The sequence below is a fragment of the Mastigoproctus giganteus genome, chromosome 9 (genome assembly GCF_048544385.1).
Source record: "Mastigoproctus giganteus isolate SK-2022 chromosome 9, ASM4854438v1, whole genome shotgun sequence".
Lineage (NCBI taxonomy): Eukaryota > Metazoa > Arthropoda > Arachnida > Uropygi > Thelyphonidae > Mastigoproctus > Mastigoproctus giganteus.
The window spans coordinates 32,696,627-32,714,408 of NC_143583.1; the positions used below are offsets into that span (position 1 = coordinate 32,696,627).

The following is a 17,782-nucleotide window of genomic DNA, read 5'->3' on the forward strand; positions in this document are numbered from 1 at the left end:
TTTTAAAAAATTCTGATAAAAAATGCACTTTTGAATATTTTTTCCTATAATATATATGATATGTAATTGTGTGATTTATTATTCTTCAAAATATATGAATATTAAGAATATTCAGAGTATGGTACATTTATAATTAAAATTCAGTATTTCAGTAGGATTTGTAACTGGTAAATGAAGAAATATAAGATTTAAATTTTGTATTATTTTTGCTACTGTACAAGTTAGTGCATTTGCATCATTTCTGTACATAGCCAACTACATAGGTAGTTACAAATTGGCATCATTAAGTATATCTCATATTGTGAATACCTTCACAATGAGTTGCCATGATATTGCATTACCTCGAATAACTAACACTTCACCATAGGAGAAGACTGTTGTTACTTATTAATGTAGTTGGCTATGTACAGAAATGATGGAAATGCACTAGCTTGTACATTAGTTAAACTATTTATGTAACCTGAGGCTTTAGCCCTAAACTATACCATATTATTTTTTCTTAATTGTTTGTTTCACAACTGATTTATAATTTTAGATGCTTTATAGATATTCACTATTTTTAACTATGTTTCTGATACTATTGATATATCTAAATTTTCAGGAGGTAGCATTCTAACTTAAGAAATCAATGTAATTTGAGTATTACCAAAAATGATGTGATCATCTCACCTAGTTCAACCATAGTCTTAAGGAACATAAACATTTTATTTAGCTGTCCTCAATTTATTCAATAAATTGAGGATAGGTTACACAAAAGCCAAACCTGCCACTTAGAGCACTTGATTAATAAATAAGTTTTTTAAAATTGATTATATTTCTGGATCTACTGTGAGATCTTATCAGGCTAAATGGGGGGAAGGAAAGTTTAAATTTAACATGAAAACACAAGTTAATTATTGAAATTTTGGAACACTGTTTTTTTTTTTTATTCATTCTAATTGATATTGCTGTTAACTAAAAGTTTACAAAATGAAATATACATAGGTGGATTAATAAAGAGTTACATATATTTTTTGTTACTTATTCTGTGGATATTGTTTAGTAAATTTCTGTTAAATCATGGATACTGATTGCTAAGTTTTATTAATCAATATCCACAAAATAGCTGCAACAAAAAAAAATATGTATTTGTGCAGTACTTGCATATTTTTTTAATGAGGCTATCCAGTATTTAGTAATGAGTAAAATTAAATGTTTTCCTCAAAAATTTCCATCAAATTAAACGGATTACAGATGTATAAGAAACACAAATTTCACTTATTGAGAATCACAAGCATGTGCATTTTAAAAGCAGATAATAATAATATATTACTGCACTTCAAAATTTGTTTCGGATATGAAATTTAATTTGCATTTGTTAGAAAAAACAATCATTAGATAGCCAGATTGGCAATGATCATTAACTTTAATTACTTACTCTTTTCATATCAACAAAAATTCCGGATTTTCTGTCTTAATATTTTTATGTTAATGGTAGAATATGTTAATTGCTCTCTTTTTCATATTAGCATCGGCATTATAGATTTAATAGTTTTAAGATTTAAATAGTTTTAAGTTTTAAGTTTTAATTCTAGATATACTTTAAATATTTCATTTTTTATATCTTTAAAGGGCTGATATACACATCTGAGTTGTGCTTCTTTTAAAATATTATCTCTGTTTTGAAATACATATTCTAAAATTTTTTTGTCTTTGAATCATTGAATTTTAATGGTATTGAATGCTGCTTGCTATATTATATGCTTTGCATTTTATATTTTAAAATATCAACTTTTTAAAAAGTAATTTAAATATAATTTAATAATAAAAATGGATATACTTTTTAAATAAAGTTAACAGAAATATTAATTTTTGTAAATATTTTAAAGTTAACAGTTAAACGCATATGTGCATTTGAAAACTAGGTGGTTGTTTTCTGTATTATTTATTTGGCCAATTAAAATTCACTAAATTACCTTGCTCATGTATTTCAGATATTTTTATAAATTTTCTTCCAAAAATTACATATTGTCACTATTGAATTTCTCAGGTCTGACATAATATTTGATTTTTTGATAAAATCTCAGTTTAATCATTATCTTTGTGATATTTATGGTAGCAGTTTGAAGGATATTTTTTAATCTTAAATCTCACAAATATATATGTAGTTAACTTAATTATTTGGCATAAAAAGATAACTTGTGTAGCTAAATAAATTTCTTTCCTTTATATATAATAATTGATGATAAAATTAAGTTAAATATTATAATTTATGCAGTTGAAGAGAATATTAATATTGAATATTTATTAATGGGTGAATGTACAAAACCTTAAAAAAAAAAAGGTTAAAATTAGATCACTTTATATTTCTAATTTATAAGCTTTAATTTATAACCTGTGAATTAATGAGTGATTCGAAGCATATGCAATTTCAGCCAGCTGTTGTGACTTAACAGCCATTCAGCACATTAAATAGCAGTGAATCATTTCATTGCATAGATGGCATCATCATCATTGTAGTAAACATCAGTGTTAGTGCTATAGGAAATGTCATTAACTTTTACCTGAAATTCAACAAAATGAATACACTTTAGATACATGCTTTTCTCATTCAGTCAGTGTGACCATCAGAACTGAGATAAGATGTTTTGAATCTTCCCTAAATTTATCTCTTTGTGTTTGAACTGTTTGGATTATCTGCTTGAACTTCAAAGATATCTTAGAGGTTGTAAGTTCTGTGATGCTGAAATCAAGGTTGATGTCATCAAATAACTATGTGACTGCCTGTTATCATTTATTTTACTGCCATTTTTTTATGTAAAGAAATTTTATTGTTTAAAGAAAAATGACAGAATGGATAATATGAGAGGGAAAGATTTAATAGTGAAAGAAAACAGCATGGGACAGATAGATACTTAGGAACATTGATTTATGTGATGAATATAAACACATATGTAAGAGACTGCTGGTGAAAATGAGTATGAGAAATCAAGGATACCAAAGATAGCTAAGAATGGGGACAAGGAGTTTTCTTGTCCATTAATACAAAAAAGGAAGGAGCGAATCAGATAGGTCACTTACTTGATCAAAGTGAAGGAATCATAAAAATCACACATGGAGACAAGTTGAGTAGATATTTACAGTTTATTGCACATTAGAACCATGGAGTGAGCAGTAAACAAGGAGTCATCTTTTCTATAAAATAAGTGATATAATGATTTTGGAGCCTATAAGAAAAGTTATTGAGACTGAAGGAAGGCAAGGGTTGGGTAGATGCTATACATCCTTTTATACTAAAATGTCTTCATATGAGTGCCTCAACCTGTTAGAGTGTCAATTAGATCATCATTAGGCTCTGGAATTTAACTTCTGTGGCATTTATGATCATAGAATATATCATTAAGGGTAACATGGACATTTTAATAGGAATAGTATCCACTTAAGAGTATTTCATCGAGGCTGGTATTCTTATTGTTTAATGACCTGTATCCCCAATTAGTTTAACTTCTGTTCCAAGGGAAATAATGGAGTCACTGGGAAAATAAATCAGGATCATCTAGACAAGGCCGTAGTTATACTTCAGACATAGCATGGGTTTGTTAAGGTGAAATCTTGTTTGACCAATTTGACTGGATACTAAGATGTGGTCACAAAGGAACAGAATGGAAAAAATAATTTTGATATCATATACAGTACATAGATTTCAGGAAAGCTATTGATATTGTTGCATAAAAGACTGCTATACAGATTGGATAAGTGTGACATTAAGGGCAAGTTGCTGCTATTGATAAAAGGATGGTTGAGTGCCTCCTCTTGTGTATGGAAGCACTGTCTTCTGGGAGAAGACAAGAGAGTGGTAATCAATGGACATTGCTCTTCGTGGACTAATTTTATTAGTGGAGTTCGCTAGGATTCGGTGTTGGGCCCATTTTTGTTTTCTATATTTATCAATGATATTGATGAAGGCATATCAGGATTAATGTTCAAGTTTGCACATGATACAAAAGTTGGCAGGGTGGTTAATGACAGTATGCTACTTCAACAGGATCTAGAAAAGTTAGACAGATGGGCCGAGGAATGGCAAATGAAGTTTAATGTTGATAAATGCAAAGCAATGCATATGGATAGCAATAACTGTCTTTTTCATTTTCCACTACACTCGGGGTAGTGGAAAATGAAAATGATTTGGGGGTAATTATGCAGTCAGAGATGAAGTTCTCTGAGCAGTGCAGACAGGCTGCCAGGACAGCTAATAGGGTTTTGTCAGGAAATTTGCTAGCAAGGTTAAGGAGGTGATTATCCCATTGTATAAGGCAATGGTCAAGCCATGTCTCGAATACTGCATACAGGTCTGGAGGCCTCATTTTAGGAAGGGTGTGGAGCTGCTGGAATGAAAATAGAGAAGGGCAACGAGATTTGTGAGTTTTCATCTCTACAGGATACAAGAAGTCGTGATATGCAATAGCCTTAACATGAACAGACTTTGGACACTTATTGGAAAATCAAGGTTTTGACAATGATGAGATTTAATGGTGGGATGCAGAATAAAGGATTTCATCTCTACAGGAATAATTTCAATAATATGATACGAGCAAACATTAGGATCAGAAAATTTAAAGCAGTAAACAAGCCAAGGAAAAGAAGAATAAAAATCATGCAAGTCATCCTATTTCATATTCTATTTCCTTGTAATTGCAACCAAACATCATTGAAGAAAATACCATTATCAATTTATCATCTGAGGTGCCTAGAGGACCACTAACGTTGATGGTGTACTTTACTATTGAAAGCCAACTTATACAGCATAAACTAAAAAAAATAAAATTATAAATACAATAAATAAAAAAACACAATCTCATATTACCTGCCTATCACCTAATAGTTTGCCCACTTGAATTTGTGGCACCTCCGTAGCCAGGTGGGAAGGAGCAGCAGTGCGTAGCACAGGCTTCTTGATTAGACCGGGGGTTCGAACCCGTCACCACCAAATACGGAGGATGTGGAAAGGTCAGGGAATGACCACCGCATATCCCGGAGCAATATATCCTTAGTTGCTAATGCTCCTAAAAACCAAATAACAACAACTTGAATTTGTTCAAACTACCCATTTCTCAACTACCCATTGGCTGAAAGTGAATTTCTGCTTACTCAACTACTTAAAGCCTTGAAGCCACCTGGAGTTGCGAATATTAGAAAAATTACCTTATTGTTGGAATAGTTAAACTGCTGTGCTAAAAATTGAGTTTAAAGAAAGGAAGTCAAAGAGTTCTGTGTGATTAGTGGAGTTGAGTGAACAATAGAGGCAACAGATAGATGAATTTGACAGAATGGAACAAAAGTTTTAAGCCAGTGGAAATCAACGAGAGTAGATTCCAAATTAGAAGTTTCTGATGGGAATATCAGAGTGAACATGTGAATGTGAGCAAGTAGCACCTTTGAAGCTAAAGGACTCATTGAGCAAATAGTTAGGGCAACATGGACTGAACTGTTGGTGAAAAGACTCCACTCATCTGTATAGTGATCAATATCCTTTTCTTCACAAAAACCAATCCAATGAAAACAGTAGCACAGAGATTCTGTATAAAAATGTTCATGAGTTACATTTGCAAAAGGCAAAACAGCGCAGAAAGAGGAACTATAGGAAATTTTGGAATTGGTGAAAGAAATAAAAGAGGTGAAAGACTTGTGGAATTTGCAGAATCTCAAGGAATGTCAGTAATGAACACTTTTTTCAAGAAAAGGGTGAACAGAAAGTGGACATGGAAGAGTCCAAATGGATTAACAACTAATGAAATCGACTTCATCCTCACTAACAGAAGATATATTGTGAATGATGTTACCGTCCTGAATAAGGTAAATGTTGGAAGTGATCATAGAATGGTAAGATGTACACTTGATATAGATGTAGGAAAGGAAAGGAAAAAACTGACTCGAGTAAATAATACAAAGGTCTTTGAGATAACAGAGGGGGAGAAAAAGCAGTATGTACTGGAACTTAAGAACAAATTTGAGCTTCTGCAGACTGCTCAGGACCAAGATATCGACGAGGAATATTACAACTTTCTGAAAGTGATAAAGCCCAAGAAACTTATAGGGAAACAGAAATCCAAAGAAGAAAAAATTAGTCAAGAAACACTTGTCATGATGAACCAAAGACGACAAATGAAGAGCAAGAAAAACACTGACAGGGAGAAAATTGAGTATACTGAGTTATGCAAAACCATTAGAAAGAGACTCAGAGAGGACATAAGAAGATTTAACACAAGAAAAGTAGAACAAGCATTAAGGGAAAACAAAGGATTGAAATCAGCAGCCATGAGCAGTAATACAGAAAGACAAATGATACTGAAACTGAAGAATAGCGATGGTGTACTTATAAACAGCAGAGAAGGCATAATTCAAATAGCAGAAGACTAAGGCGTCTCCGTAGCCAGGTGGGAAGGAGCAGCAGTGCGTAGCACACGCTTCTTGATTAGACCGGGGTTCGAGCCCGTCACCACCAAATACGGAGGATGCGGAAAGGTCAGGGAATGACCACCGCATATCCAGGAGCAATATGGCCTTAGTTGCTAATGCTCCTAAAAACCAAATAACAAACAAACAACAAGCAGAAGACTACTATAGAGAATTATACAAGGAGCGAGGGAATGATACCAGCAGTGGGGAAGATGGATTGCAAAGTAGCAACACATACGACATACCCGATATTCTTCCTGATGAGGTAGAACATGCATTGAAGAAAATGAAGAATCAGAAAGCCCCGGGGGAAGATGAAGTTACTGTAGAGTTGTTAAAATTGGGAGGAAGAGACATAACACAAAAACTGGCAAGGCTCTTCACAAAGTGCATTAGAAAAGGTGTGATGCCTAAGCAGTGGAATAATGCAATCATAGTTTTGCTGCATAAGAAAGGAGATAAATCAGAAATTGGAAATTATAGACCAATTAGCTTGTTATCCCATATCTACAAGTTGTTCACAAGGGTCATTACTAACAGATTAGAAAGAATACTTGATGAGAATCAACCGAAAGAGCAAGCTGGCTTTAGGACAGGATTCTCAACTATGGATCACCTTCACGTAATATCACAGCTAATGGTGAAAGCAAATGAATATAAAACACCATTATGCCTGGCATTTGTGGATTATGAAAAGGCATTTGACTCCATACAGCATAAGGCAATGTTTTGGGCACTGGAAAGACAAGGCATAGATACTCCATATATTATGATTTTGAAGAAAATATATGAGAGTGCTACATCCTTTATTAGACTAGACAAAGACAGTAGGAAATTTAAAATCGAGAAAGAAGTTCGACAAGGAGACACAATATCTCCGAAGCTGTTTACTGCTGCCCTTGAGGAAGCTTTCAGAAGATTAGACTGGTCGCAGAAAGGAGTCAATGTGAACGGAGAGTACCTAAACCATTTACGATTTGCAGATGACATTGTAGTCATAAGCCACGATCCCAAAGAATTAGAGGAAAATCTTAATCAGTTATGTACAGTTAGTAAGGATTTTGGACTAAAGATGAATATGGCTAAAACAAAAGTAATGATGAACAGGTATGCCACGGAAAGGGAAATAATGATTGAAGGAGCAGTAATTGAAAAGGTGGAGTCATATACTTATCTGGGACAAGTTATTAGCTGTAATAATGATAAATGGCTGATAGTCAAGAGAAGAATAAATTTTGGATGGATAGCATTCAGGAAATATAGTCACATACTGAAGAGCAATATCCCAGTTTGTCTGAAACGTAAAATAATGAATCAATGTATACTCCCCACCATGACTTATGGAAGTGAAACTTGGGCACTCGCCAAAAGAATGGAAGAGAAGCTAAGAACTACACAGCGAAGAATGGAACGAATTATATTGGGAATTAGACTGTTAGATAAGAAGAGAAACACATGGATTAGGCAGCAAACTCAAGTAAAGGACATTCTTATCAAAACTAAAGAACTAAAATGGTCTTGGGCAGGACACATAGCTAGAAGACATGATGACAGATGGACTAAGAAAATAACAGAATGGTACCCAAGAGGAGCTAGAAGAAAACCTGGAAGACAAAGGCGGAGATGGATAGATGAAATTCATGAGTTTTTGAGTAGTAAATGGATGGCCAGTGCCCAAAACAGAAGGAACTGGAAAGTTGCTGGAGAGGCCTTCATCCTGCAGTGGATTGAAAATGGCTGATGATGATGATGATGAGTCACATTTTCTGTATGTCAAATCTTTCAGTTGGAATTGAGTAGATTCCACTCCTTTCAACAAGATGTTAGGAAGCTGTACTTGATTTGGTTTGATCCAAGTCCATCACTAAGTCATCCAGTTCTTGCTGATTAGGGAAATGTTGTGCTTTGCTTGAATGAGCTTCTGTGGTGTAGTCTCAATTATCCTTTTCACCAGATTAATCATCTTATTCTGAAGATTCTTCTCTGGAAATAAAATTGGGAATTGGCAAATCTTCATTGTATGGTGGAGTAGTAGTAGTAGAGTATGATATGGTTAACCACAATTTTTCTTTCCACAGAATTTTTAGATTTTAATATATCAAAATTAAAAAGTCTGAAGTAGGACATGATGCAAAGTAGCATTTGCCATGATTTGGACTCTCTTCATATTTGAGGTCTAGCAAAATTCATGCAATTATGACTACCACTAAAAAGTGGTAATTTCAAGGTTCTGTTTCTGGGTCCCAGTAATCCAAAGCAGGACCATAACTTATTATTCCAGTGCCCAGGGAAAATTGAAAATTTTGTTCTCCCCATAAATTGACATGTAAAAAATAAGCATATTATGCAAATTAAATGTTAATCATGTTAAAAAAAAAGAGAATTGTGTGTTCAGGGATGCACCAAATGGGAGACTGCTGGTCTTTACAAAGAAACTCAGTTAATAAGAAAAAATATATATATAATTTTCTCTAGTAAGCAGTGGCTTTGATTCTCAGCCTTCTCCCATAGAAAAATCCTGGGTGTACTATTGGGGAAGTTTGTTTTAACAAACATAAAAGAAACTATTGTAGAGAAGTTTTTATTTAAAGTAATATTTTAATTTTTTATTTAATTTATAGTTTTACATGTTCATAACAACAAGCTAAATATCAGTTAAATTTCCATTAATCACAACTGCAATACTGAATAATTATAATGCATTCAGAACTTGAGTACACAGGATGATTATCATTAAAATATGTCCCTCATAATTTTTTTAATTATTATTTTAATAAATATAATGTATCTGCATTATTTAATTATTAAACAAGAAATGATAATATGCTAGACAATAAATAAATGTTCTAACCGTGAAAAACAGTGTTTTGAGTGAGAAGTCAAATTAAAAACTGAAGGCAACTGAAAAGAAAAACTATAAATAAAGTATAAATAAAGAATATCCAAATAAAGGAACCACTAGGTGGCAATGATCATAATATATTGATGTAGGAGTACTTTAAAAATATAACTACTGTCAAGCATAAATGGAAAGGCTTTTGCTTAAGTAAAGGTGACCATGTGGTTTCAGATAATTTTAAATTCTATTCAGTGGGACTAATTGATAATGTAACTAACAACAAATTCTAAATATAGGAGACATTTGGGAAAGTAATTATAGAAGCTACTAAGGCTTATATATCAACAAAAAAGATACTGTTCAAGTTAGACCTAAATGAATGTCGGATGGGCTAATGAGATAATTGACAGAGGAAAAATGCCAATGTGCCAATAACTAACAACACATAAACCTAGTACAACTACAGACTAGTCTACAATCAGGTCATTAAGGAAGTTAGGCAAGCTAATGCAGATTATAACAAGTTCTCAGCTAAGAATGAAAAGATCAGTAGCAAAGAGTTCTGCTCTTCTGCTCCAGGGAAATAATGGAGTTAGTGGCTAAAGAAATATTGCAAGATCATTTTAACAGGAATGGAATTATATGGAAATCACAGCATGGATTTCTTGTGTGGAGGGAGGATCCTCTCTGATCAGTCTGATTGGTTACTATGATACAGTAACAAAGGAGCTGGATGCAAACAATTCTGACATTATATATTTAGATTTCAGCAAATTGGTGTAGTGTAGCATTTGGAGCAAGTTACTGTTATTGATAAGGGGTTGTTTTCATGGCAGAAGACAGGTGGTTATAAATGGGCTCTGCTCTTCTTAGACTTCTTATTAGTGCAGCCCCTCAAGGTTCAGTGCTGAGCCCTTACTGTTTAAAATATTTATTAACAATAAATATTTTATTGGTGAAGAAATATCAAGCTTATTTTCTAAGTTTGCAGATGATACAGGTTGACAGGATGGTTAATGACAGGAAGCATTGCATATTACTGCAGCAAGACTAAGAAAATGTAGCAGATGGGCTGAGAAGTGGCAGTTGAGTGGCAAGAAGTGGCAAGTGATCAAGAATGAAAGAGATCTAGGGGGTGTTGCACACTCCAACATGAAGTTCTCTGAGTAGTGCAGAACAGCTCTTGCTGTTCTGTCAATGATATGCAAGAACACTGCCAGCAGGGACAAAAAGTTGATAATCTCATTGGATAAGACAATAGTTAGGCCATACCTTGAGTACTGTATACAGGTTTGGTACCCTCATTTTAAGAAAGATGTGGATCTCTTTGAATGGGTGTAGAGAAGAACAACCAGATTAGTCAAGAACATAAAAGGGTACTCTTACCACAGAAAATTTAAGTTCTGCAAATTTCAGTGCTTGAAAACTTGTGGGGAAACTTTATTGAAGTGTTTCAGCTTTAAATTGATTGAGTAAATTTAATGATGATGGTATTCATACTTTTTTGGGCAACACACACACATAAATTGATAAAGGATAGCTGCAAGAATAGATGTGCACAAATTTGTTTTCAGCAACAGAGTGATTGTTGGAACAAACTACCATCTGGTGTTATGGAACTGAGTGGTTTGAATAAAATTAAGGAAAAAGATTTCATCTGTAGTGTTTTTTTTTTTTTTTATTTTTTGCTGATGTTTTATCTTTGCTTAAATAATATGCTCCTGCAATTGGCGTAATGGTCACAGTTGCTGTTCTTTCATACCATATGGAAAAGGCTTGGGTGTGAATCCATCCGATTGAGATAGGAGGGAATTTTATTGGCTTTTTTTCACAACATGGCAAGTTACCCAGGTTTTATCTGAACTGTTGAAGAATACATCTGATGCTGACTCAAAATACTGATGGCTCGTGCCCTGTAGTTTCTTTGGTGCTTAACACATACCAACCAATTTGAATAAACATTTTCCATACAGACATAAGACCACAAACAGTGAATCAAAATCAACTAATTAGTATGGGAAGCACAGGTACAGAATTTTTCATAATAACTGCAATGATACTATACCAACTGTTATAAACTTTTATTGCTGATCGGGCTAGCCAGGTGGGTAAAGTGCCTGCCTGGCAACCCAAAGGTCGCAGGTTTGAATCCTGCCTCGGGCTTGGATCAGAGTAAAATGCAAAACTTTATGAAGTGCATTATGGCCACAGAAACCAATGTGCCAATAACTAACAAAAAATAATAATAATAAAATTAAATAAACTTTTATTGAAATAAAATAAATTAAAATTGTTAATAGTAATAATAATTTTTTTTTTTTTTTTTTTTTGTTAGTTGTTGGTGCATCAGCTTCTGTGGCCATAATGCATCTCTCAAGGTTTTTGCATTTTACTGTGATCCAAACTTAAGGCGAGCCGCCTCAGGCTTGGATCACAGTGAAATGCAAAAACCCGCGACCGAACCCCACGACTGAACCCTACGACCTTTGGGTTGCCAGGCAGGCACTTTACCCATCTGGCTAGCCCGGTCGGCTAATAATAAAAATAAGTAAAATGAATAGTATAATTAAGCTAGATAAAACTGATAAAATAAGATACACTGTCTGTACAATAAAAATAAAATATATACAATGAAATAAAACAACATAGATCACGGGATAAAAACAATAAAATGCCAAAGCTTTCAGAGGCGTCTGCCTCCTTTATCAACAGTAAAGCTTAACATACAGTACATCCTTAAATATCATATGCTCGCAGTTTACACCACGTTTCCATAGGAGAATGAGCAGTACTCTCCATATGCGCACTGGAACTAGAAATGGTTCGGGAGCATGCCAAGTGGAACTGTTCATCCCATCCAAGAACTAAGAACCACAGCTTCAAAGAGGGGATGAATACAGACTCCCCCATCTCTATTAATAGTGTTATGCTTAGAGGAACAATTTCACAAGCTGTTGAGCCACTTGCAGTCCCAAAATCTGTATGACCGGTTGACGATAACAACTTCGTCAGGACAGATTTGATGGTTCTCCTCCCAAAAATTCTCTACCACAGCAGACCTCCCATAATCCATAGTCCTTATTGCACTGACATGCTCTCCATATGATCTTTAAACCGACGCATTGTTTCACCAACATAACATTCCCTGAAATCCAGGCATTTTATCTCATATACGACCCCACTTATGCATTGCATTGGTATGGGGGTCCTTAACCTTTGATACAACTGTGTGCAACCTCTGCTCTGGTAGCTGCACACATTTTCTGGCATATTGTCAGGCAATCGTGCAACACCTGAGTTATCTGCTCAGTTAAGCTGGATAGTAGGGAATGTATGCTGTGGCAATGGGTGTAAATGGCTCTCTACATCCATACCCCACTTCTCGGATACATTGATCTATGACTCTCGGGGGGGGTAGCCGCATTTCTTGAGATCTGCTGTGACACGTTTAATTTCTTCTTTTCTATCCTTGTAGGTGCTGCAATGGGACCTAGCCATATACAGTAATGCCCTAAAGACACTATTCTTGTGATAATTGGCTTGTGCCATATTGTAATGTGTGTATTGGCCCCGGCACATGGATTTCCTATACATACTGGATTTTACTCTAGAGCCCTCCCTATGTACCAACACGTCAAGGAAAGGGAGGGTACCCTCTACTTCCACCTGCAAGGTGAACTGAACAACCGGGGAGAAGCTATTGAGGAAATCAAGCACCTCCTCCTCTCTGCCCCTGCAAATAATTGTGAACCTATCATCGACATATCATTTCCATGCGGAGAACAGATCCATCAAAAATCCTGGACTCGAGCTCCTCCATAGCTAAATTTGCTATGACAGCACTAATAGGGGAGCCAATCGCTGCATTGTGAACCTGCTTATACATAGTGGTTTGAAATACCATGGTGGTACTAGAGAGACACAACTCTACCCCACTACAAATATCATGCACATTTAATGGAGTCCTATTCTTTAGGATATCATCTTTCTCTAATGTCACACATGCACATTTAACCCCATGGTCGATAGGAATACATGTAAACAAGGATATCACATAAAATGACACCATGGTCTTATCCTCTTCTGTAACCTGATCACTTACAAATCGTACAAAGTCTGCACTATCCCTGATAGTGCAGACTTTGTACGATTGTCCAACAATAATGTCCAGCAATGTATGTCCAACAATAACAGAAATTAGTCTGGCTAAGAACCTGGACAAAGCATGTGTAGGGCTGCCTATAAACGACACAATCTGCCTAAATGGAACCTGCCTTATGAATCTTTGGTAGGCCATAGAACTTAAGTAGTTGACATCTTGTGGCATGCAGTGTCCAATAAACAACTTTAGAAATCTTCTCAGCCTTCAGCCAACCTTGTAAAGTCTTGTTTACTTGTCGTTCTAAACCAACGGATTCCTAAGAGTAACCCTGTATGTTCTATCATTCAAAAGTTCCAAGGCTTTGTTACAATACTCCTCTTTGTCGAGGATCACCGTTGACCTCCCTTTATCCATGGACAAAACCACGATGCTGTCTTGTCTCAGCTCCTTAAGCGCCTTCCTCTGGCTAATGCTGATTGGAGGGAGCTGCCCGAGCCTGACTCAAAATCACCGAGGTTCTTGTACGGATCTCATTAACCATGACCACTGTTAATTTACTCACAGCTCTTTCGATGCCCATAGCCAGTTACAGAATCACTGATCTTTAGAAATGAAGTGGGTTTAACTAACTTATGGAGGTTCATGCTGTATATAAGAAATGCATTGTCTCACTACATTAAATAAAAGTAGTTATTGAATGCTCCTGGCACAGTGAGATACAAATGACCTTAAAAACTGATGAAACTAATAAAACAGAAATAAGAGAGAGAGAGAGAGGTAGGTATTGCTTTTCTTATCCGTCATATTTAATCTGCCTTTTATTTTAAGAATGCCTTTCAGTAAATGCAGGTCGTATGATGTGTTTTTCATCATATGGAATGATATGTTGTCTCACAAAGATTATATCAACTGTAAATTTTATTAAAACATTAAAACTAAATATTTTAAAAATTTTAATTATGAAATTAAATACAGTGTAGTAAATAATTTTAGGTGACAATATATAAAATATCAGTTTTCATTGCATTATCAAGTTTTGGCGCCTCCGTAGCCAGGTGGGCAGGAGCAGTAGTGCATAGCACACGCTTCTTGATTAGACCGGGGTTCAAGCCCGTACCCACCAAATATGGAGGATGCAGCAGGTCACTGAATGACCACCGCATATTCCCAGCCCAGATAAAGGGTGAAGGTTGGCGTCAGGAAGGGCATCCGGCCATAAAAATTGCATGCCAAAACAATAAAAACGCTGATCCCATATAATAATGGGAAAAGGCGAGGATAAAAAAAAAAATTGCATTATCAAGTTTTAGTAGTTAGTCATTGTCATTGTAACATTTCTTAACTAATGAGTATCTAAACTTTATAAAAATATTTTAAAAAATGTTGCTTAAGTTGTGGGATGGTGCATTACCAAAATTAAATTAAATTAAAGCAGACACATGGTGAAAGTTAAGTTTATTTGCAATACCTGTATAAAGGCTTTATAACTTCACAGGGTATATAGCTTCACACTAAAATTTTCATCATTAAATGTGGTATTGGGTGTTGGCTTTATTTTAATTTAATTTTAGAAATTTTAAATTTTGGGTAAAATGACAAATTCGGTTGGTTGAGCAAGTGAATTTTGCTTACTTGCAATTATTCTAGAATTATTACCCCATTAATTTTTGGTGCTGATTTATTAGATTTAATTTTATTAAAGTATACTCTTCATCTTTCATTATTTTATATTTTTACAATATAATGTACTTGTTGCTGTACAAATATTAAGTTATTATCTTAATTTAATACAGGAATAAAAAATTTTGACATACATATATATATATATATACACAGTATGTATACATATGCATAGGATGCTTCCTAATATGTGGGCTGTGCAGATCAGTTAAGGACCGAAAATTTAAAAAGTTTATATCAACATGTGTATGATTCTGAATGGTTACAGAGGCTATGGAGTTTTGAATAGTAAAAAAAAAAAAAAAAAAAAAAAATAATAATAATAATAAATAAGAATAAGCAGGCACATACCCAATAAATTATTTATGTATACTAAGGACATGTTTGCTTGCTTATATTTTTTTATTGTTTTTATTTTTTTTGTGCCATTGAAAACTCCATAGCCACTTTTTAAAATTCAAACAGCCATAGCTCCATAACTTTTCAGAATGAATTGGACACATAATATGAATTTAATTTTTTCAGGATATGAATCAATCCTGAAAACATGGCTCACACGTTATGAAGCACCCCGTGTATTATATGTACGTATATATATATATTATAATTATGTATTTGTGTATATATTTATATATACACACATTCTAAAAATATCCCCTTCAGTGACTGTTACCATAATTCTGCAGCAGTTAGTTTTTTGAGAATGGCAGTTAACATCCACCTGTAATTAAAACAGCATTTAGAGCTGATAATCGATGTGCTGACAATTTGCAGTTGCAGTTTACTGCTATATGGTGTATGTGGTATATATTCACATTAAGTCCCGCCACGTTTTGACACCAAGTTCAGAAGCGAGACGGTGCGCAAGGGTGATGCTGTGAGAATGCAGTGTGATGCTACCGGAGACCAGCCGATGACAGTCGTCTGGAACATTGATAAACAGCCGCTCAACCCAGCTGAGGACCCGCGGTACGAGTGAGGGAATTGCACCTACAGCAAGCTCCGGTTTCATGATCTATAGGTGAAAAAGCCTGCATGAGGAGTGCAGACTTTGCAACTGTCAGTTCATTCATATCTTTTCTAAATAATTTATGATTACCTCCATGAGGTAATCAGAATCTCATAATCTAACTCTATGGGGACATAAAATAAGTTTGTTTAGTTTTATTTATTTTTAGTTTTATGCTGTTTTTTTTTCATATGTTAACTTTTAAATGCTTATTTTAACTAATCATTGATGAATGTGTATATTGTGATTGATTTATCCATTTTTTTACTTATTTCAAAAGTCAAGGCTGATAAATTTAAATAGTTATATTACTTTTTTTTGCATATTATTTGAAAATTTATTTGATTGGAATAATAAAAAAAAAAGTTTTAAATTTTATATTCTAATTTTTACAGCTATAAACAGAAATTATAAGTTATCAGTATATATTGTAAGTCCCTACAATCTGTTTTTTGGTTTTGAAATAGTTGTCATATTTTCAGTTATTGCACCATGGATGACTGACTGTGCATGTCAATATTTTTAAGTATTTTGAAGAAGGTAAAAAGTTTGCTTATAATAATAAGTAAGCTTTTTGCTCATAGTTACTCAAAATCATGTATATTGTTTTTATTAAAGTAAAATTTTTTTTGCTTAGTAATGTAAATTTAATATCTGATGATCTGTTTTATTTTAAAATATATTATAGGTAAAGAGAATTCAGAATATTAGAATTAATTTAATAAAGTTTTAACTAAACTATGCTATTATTTTTATGTAGTTTTATAGCCCTGTAATAATGAATTATGTTATGTCACTTGACTGAGTTGTTATAATTAACAAGTAGCCAAGTGATAGACCATAATTTGTTATTACAGATATTTTAGAACCTTTATGAATTATTCACACTCATTACCAGGGACAGTCCTAGAGTTTGAAGGGTGGGAGCACAATTATAGCAGGTGTGAGGATTAATGTTGGGAAAAAGGACAGCAATGAAAGCCTTCCCTGTCTGGATTGGGGCAGGGTGGGAGGGAGAAATCACCTTGTTAAAGTGTATTGTATGCATATAGAATACATATAGTTTTTCGGAAAATTAAATGCACTAGGCATAATCCTTATGGGTTTTGATAATTAACTATATAATATCGGTGTAAATACACCATAGTTAACCCATATATTTGAGCTACGGTTGTAGCGTAGAAGGCATCGTTTTAAATGTATCTCATAATGTGGTTGCCTTCACAACAAGATAGCTACTATTGAATTACTTCAAATAAATAACGCTTCTCTAGTAGAGAAGACTACTGTTATTTATTTTCAGCGTACCACCACCCAGACGATCGTTTCGAAGCTTTTTGGCTCCGTCATCAGTGGGCGGGTAGGTAATACAATATGCCATCTCAGTTGCGAAGTTATATCCACATTATGAGAGATGCCAGAAGGGTGTGGTGGTAATGTATTTGGAAAATTAAATGCACTAGGCATAATCCTTATGGGTTTTGATAATTAACTATATAATATCGGTGTAAATACACCATAGTTAACCCATATATTTGAGCTACGGTTGTAGCGTAGAAGGCGTACCACCACCCAGACGATCGTTTCGAAGCTTTTTGGCTCCGTCATCAGTGGGCGGGTAGGTAATACAATATGCCATCTCAGTTGCGAAGTTATATCCACATTATGAGAGATGCCAGAAGGGTGTGGTGGTAATGTATTTGGAAAATTAAATGCA

At 34.3% G+C, this 17,782-nt stretch overlaps 1 protein-coding gene across 1 annotated transcript in view; it reads left to right on the forward strand.

The window, feature by feature from the left end:
- Positions 1 to 17,782, forward strand: part of LOC150080136 (cell adhesion molecule Dscam1-like) — a 1,047,872-nt gene that overhangs the window by 469,724 nt on the left and 560,366 nt on the right. The window contains 1 exon segment of the mRNA XM_090381929.1: positions 15,878 to 16,025. Coding sequence (XP_090238055.1) covers positions 15,878 to 16,025 — 148 coding nt within the window.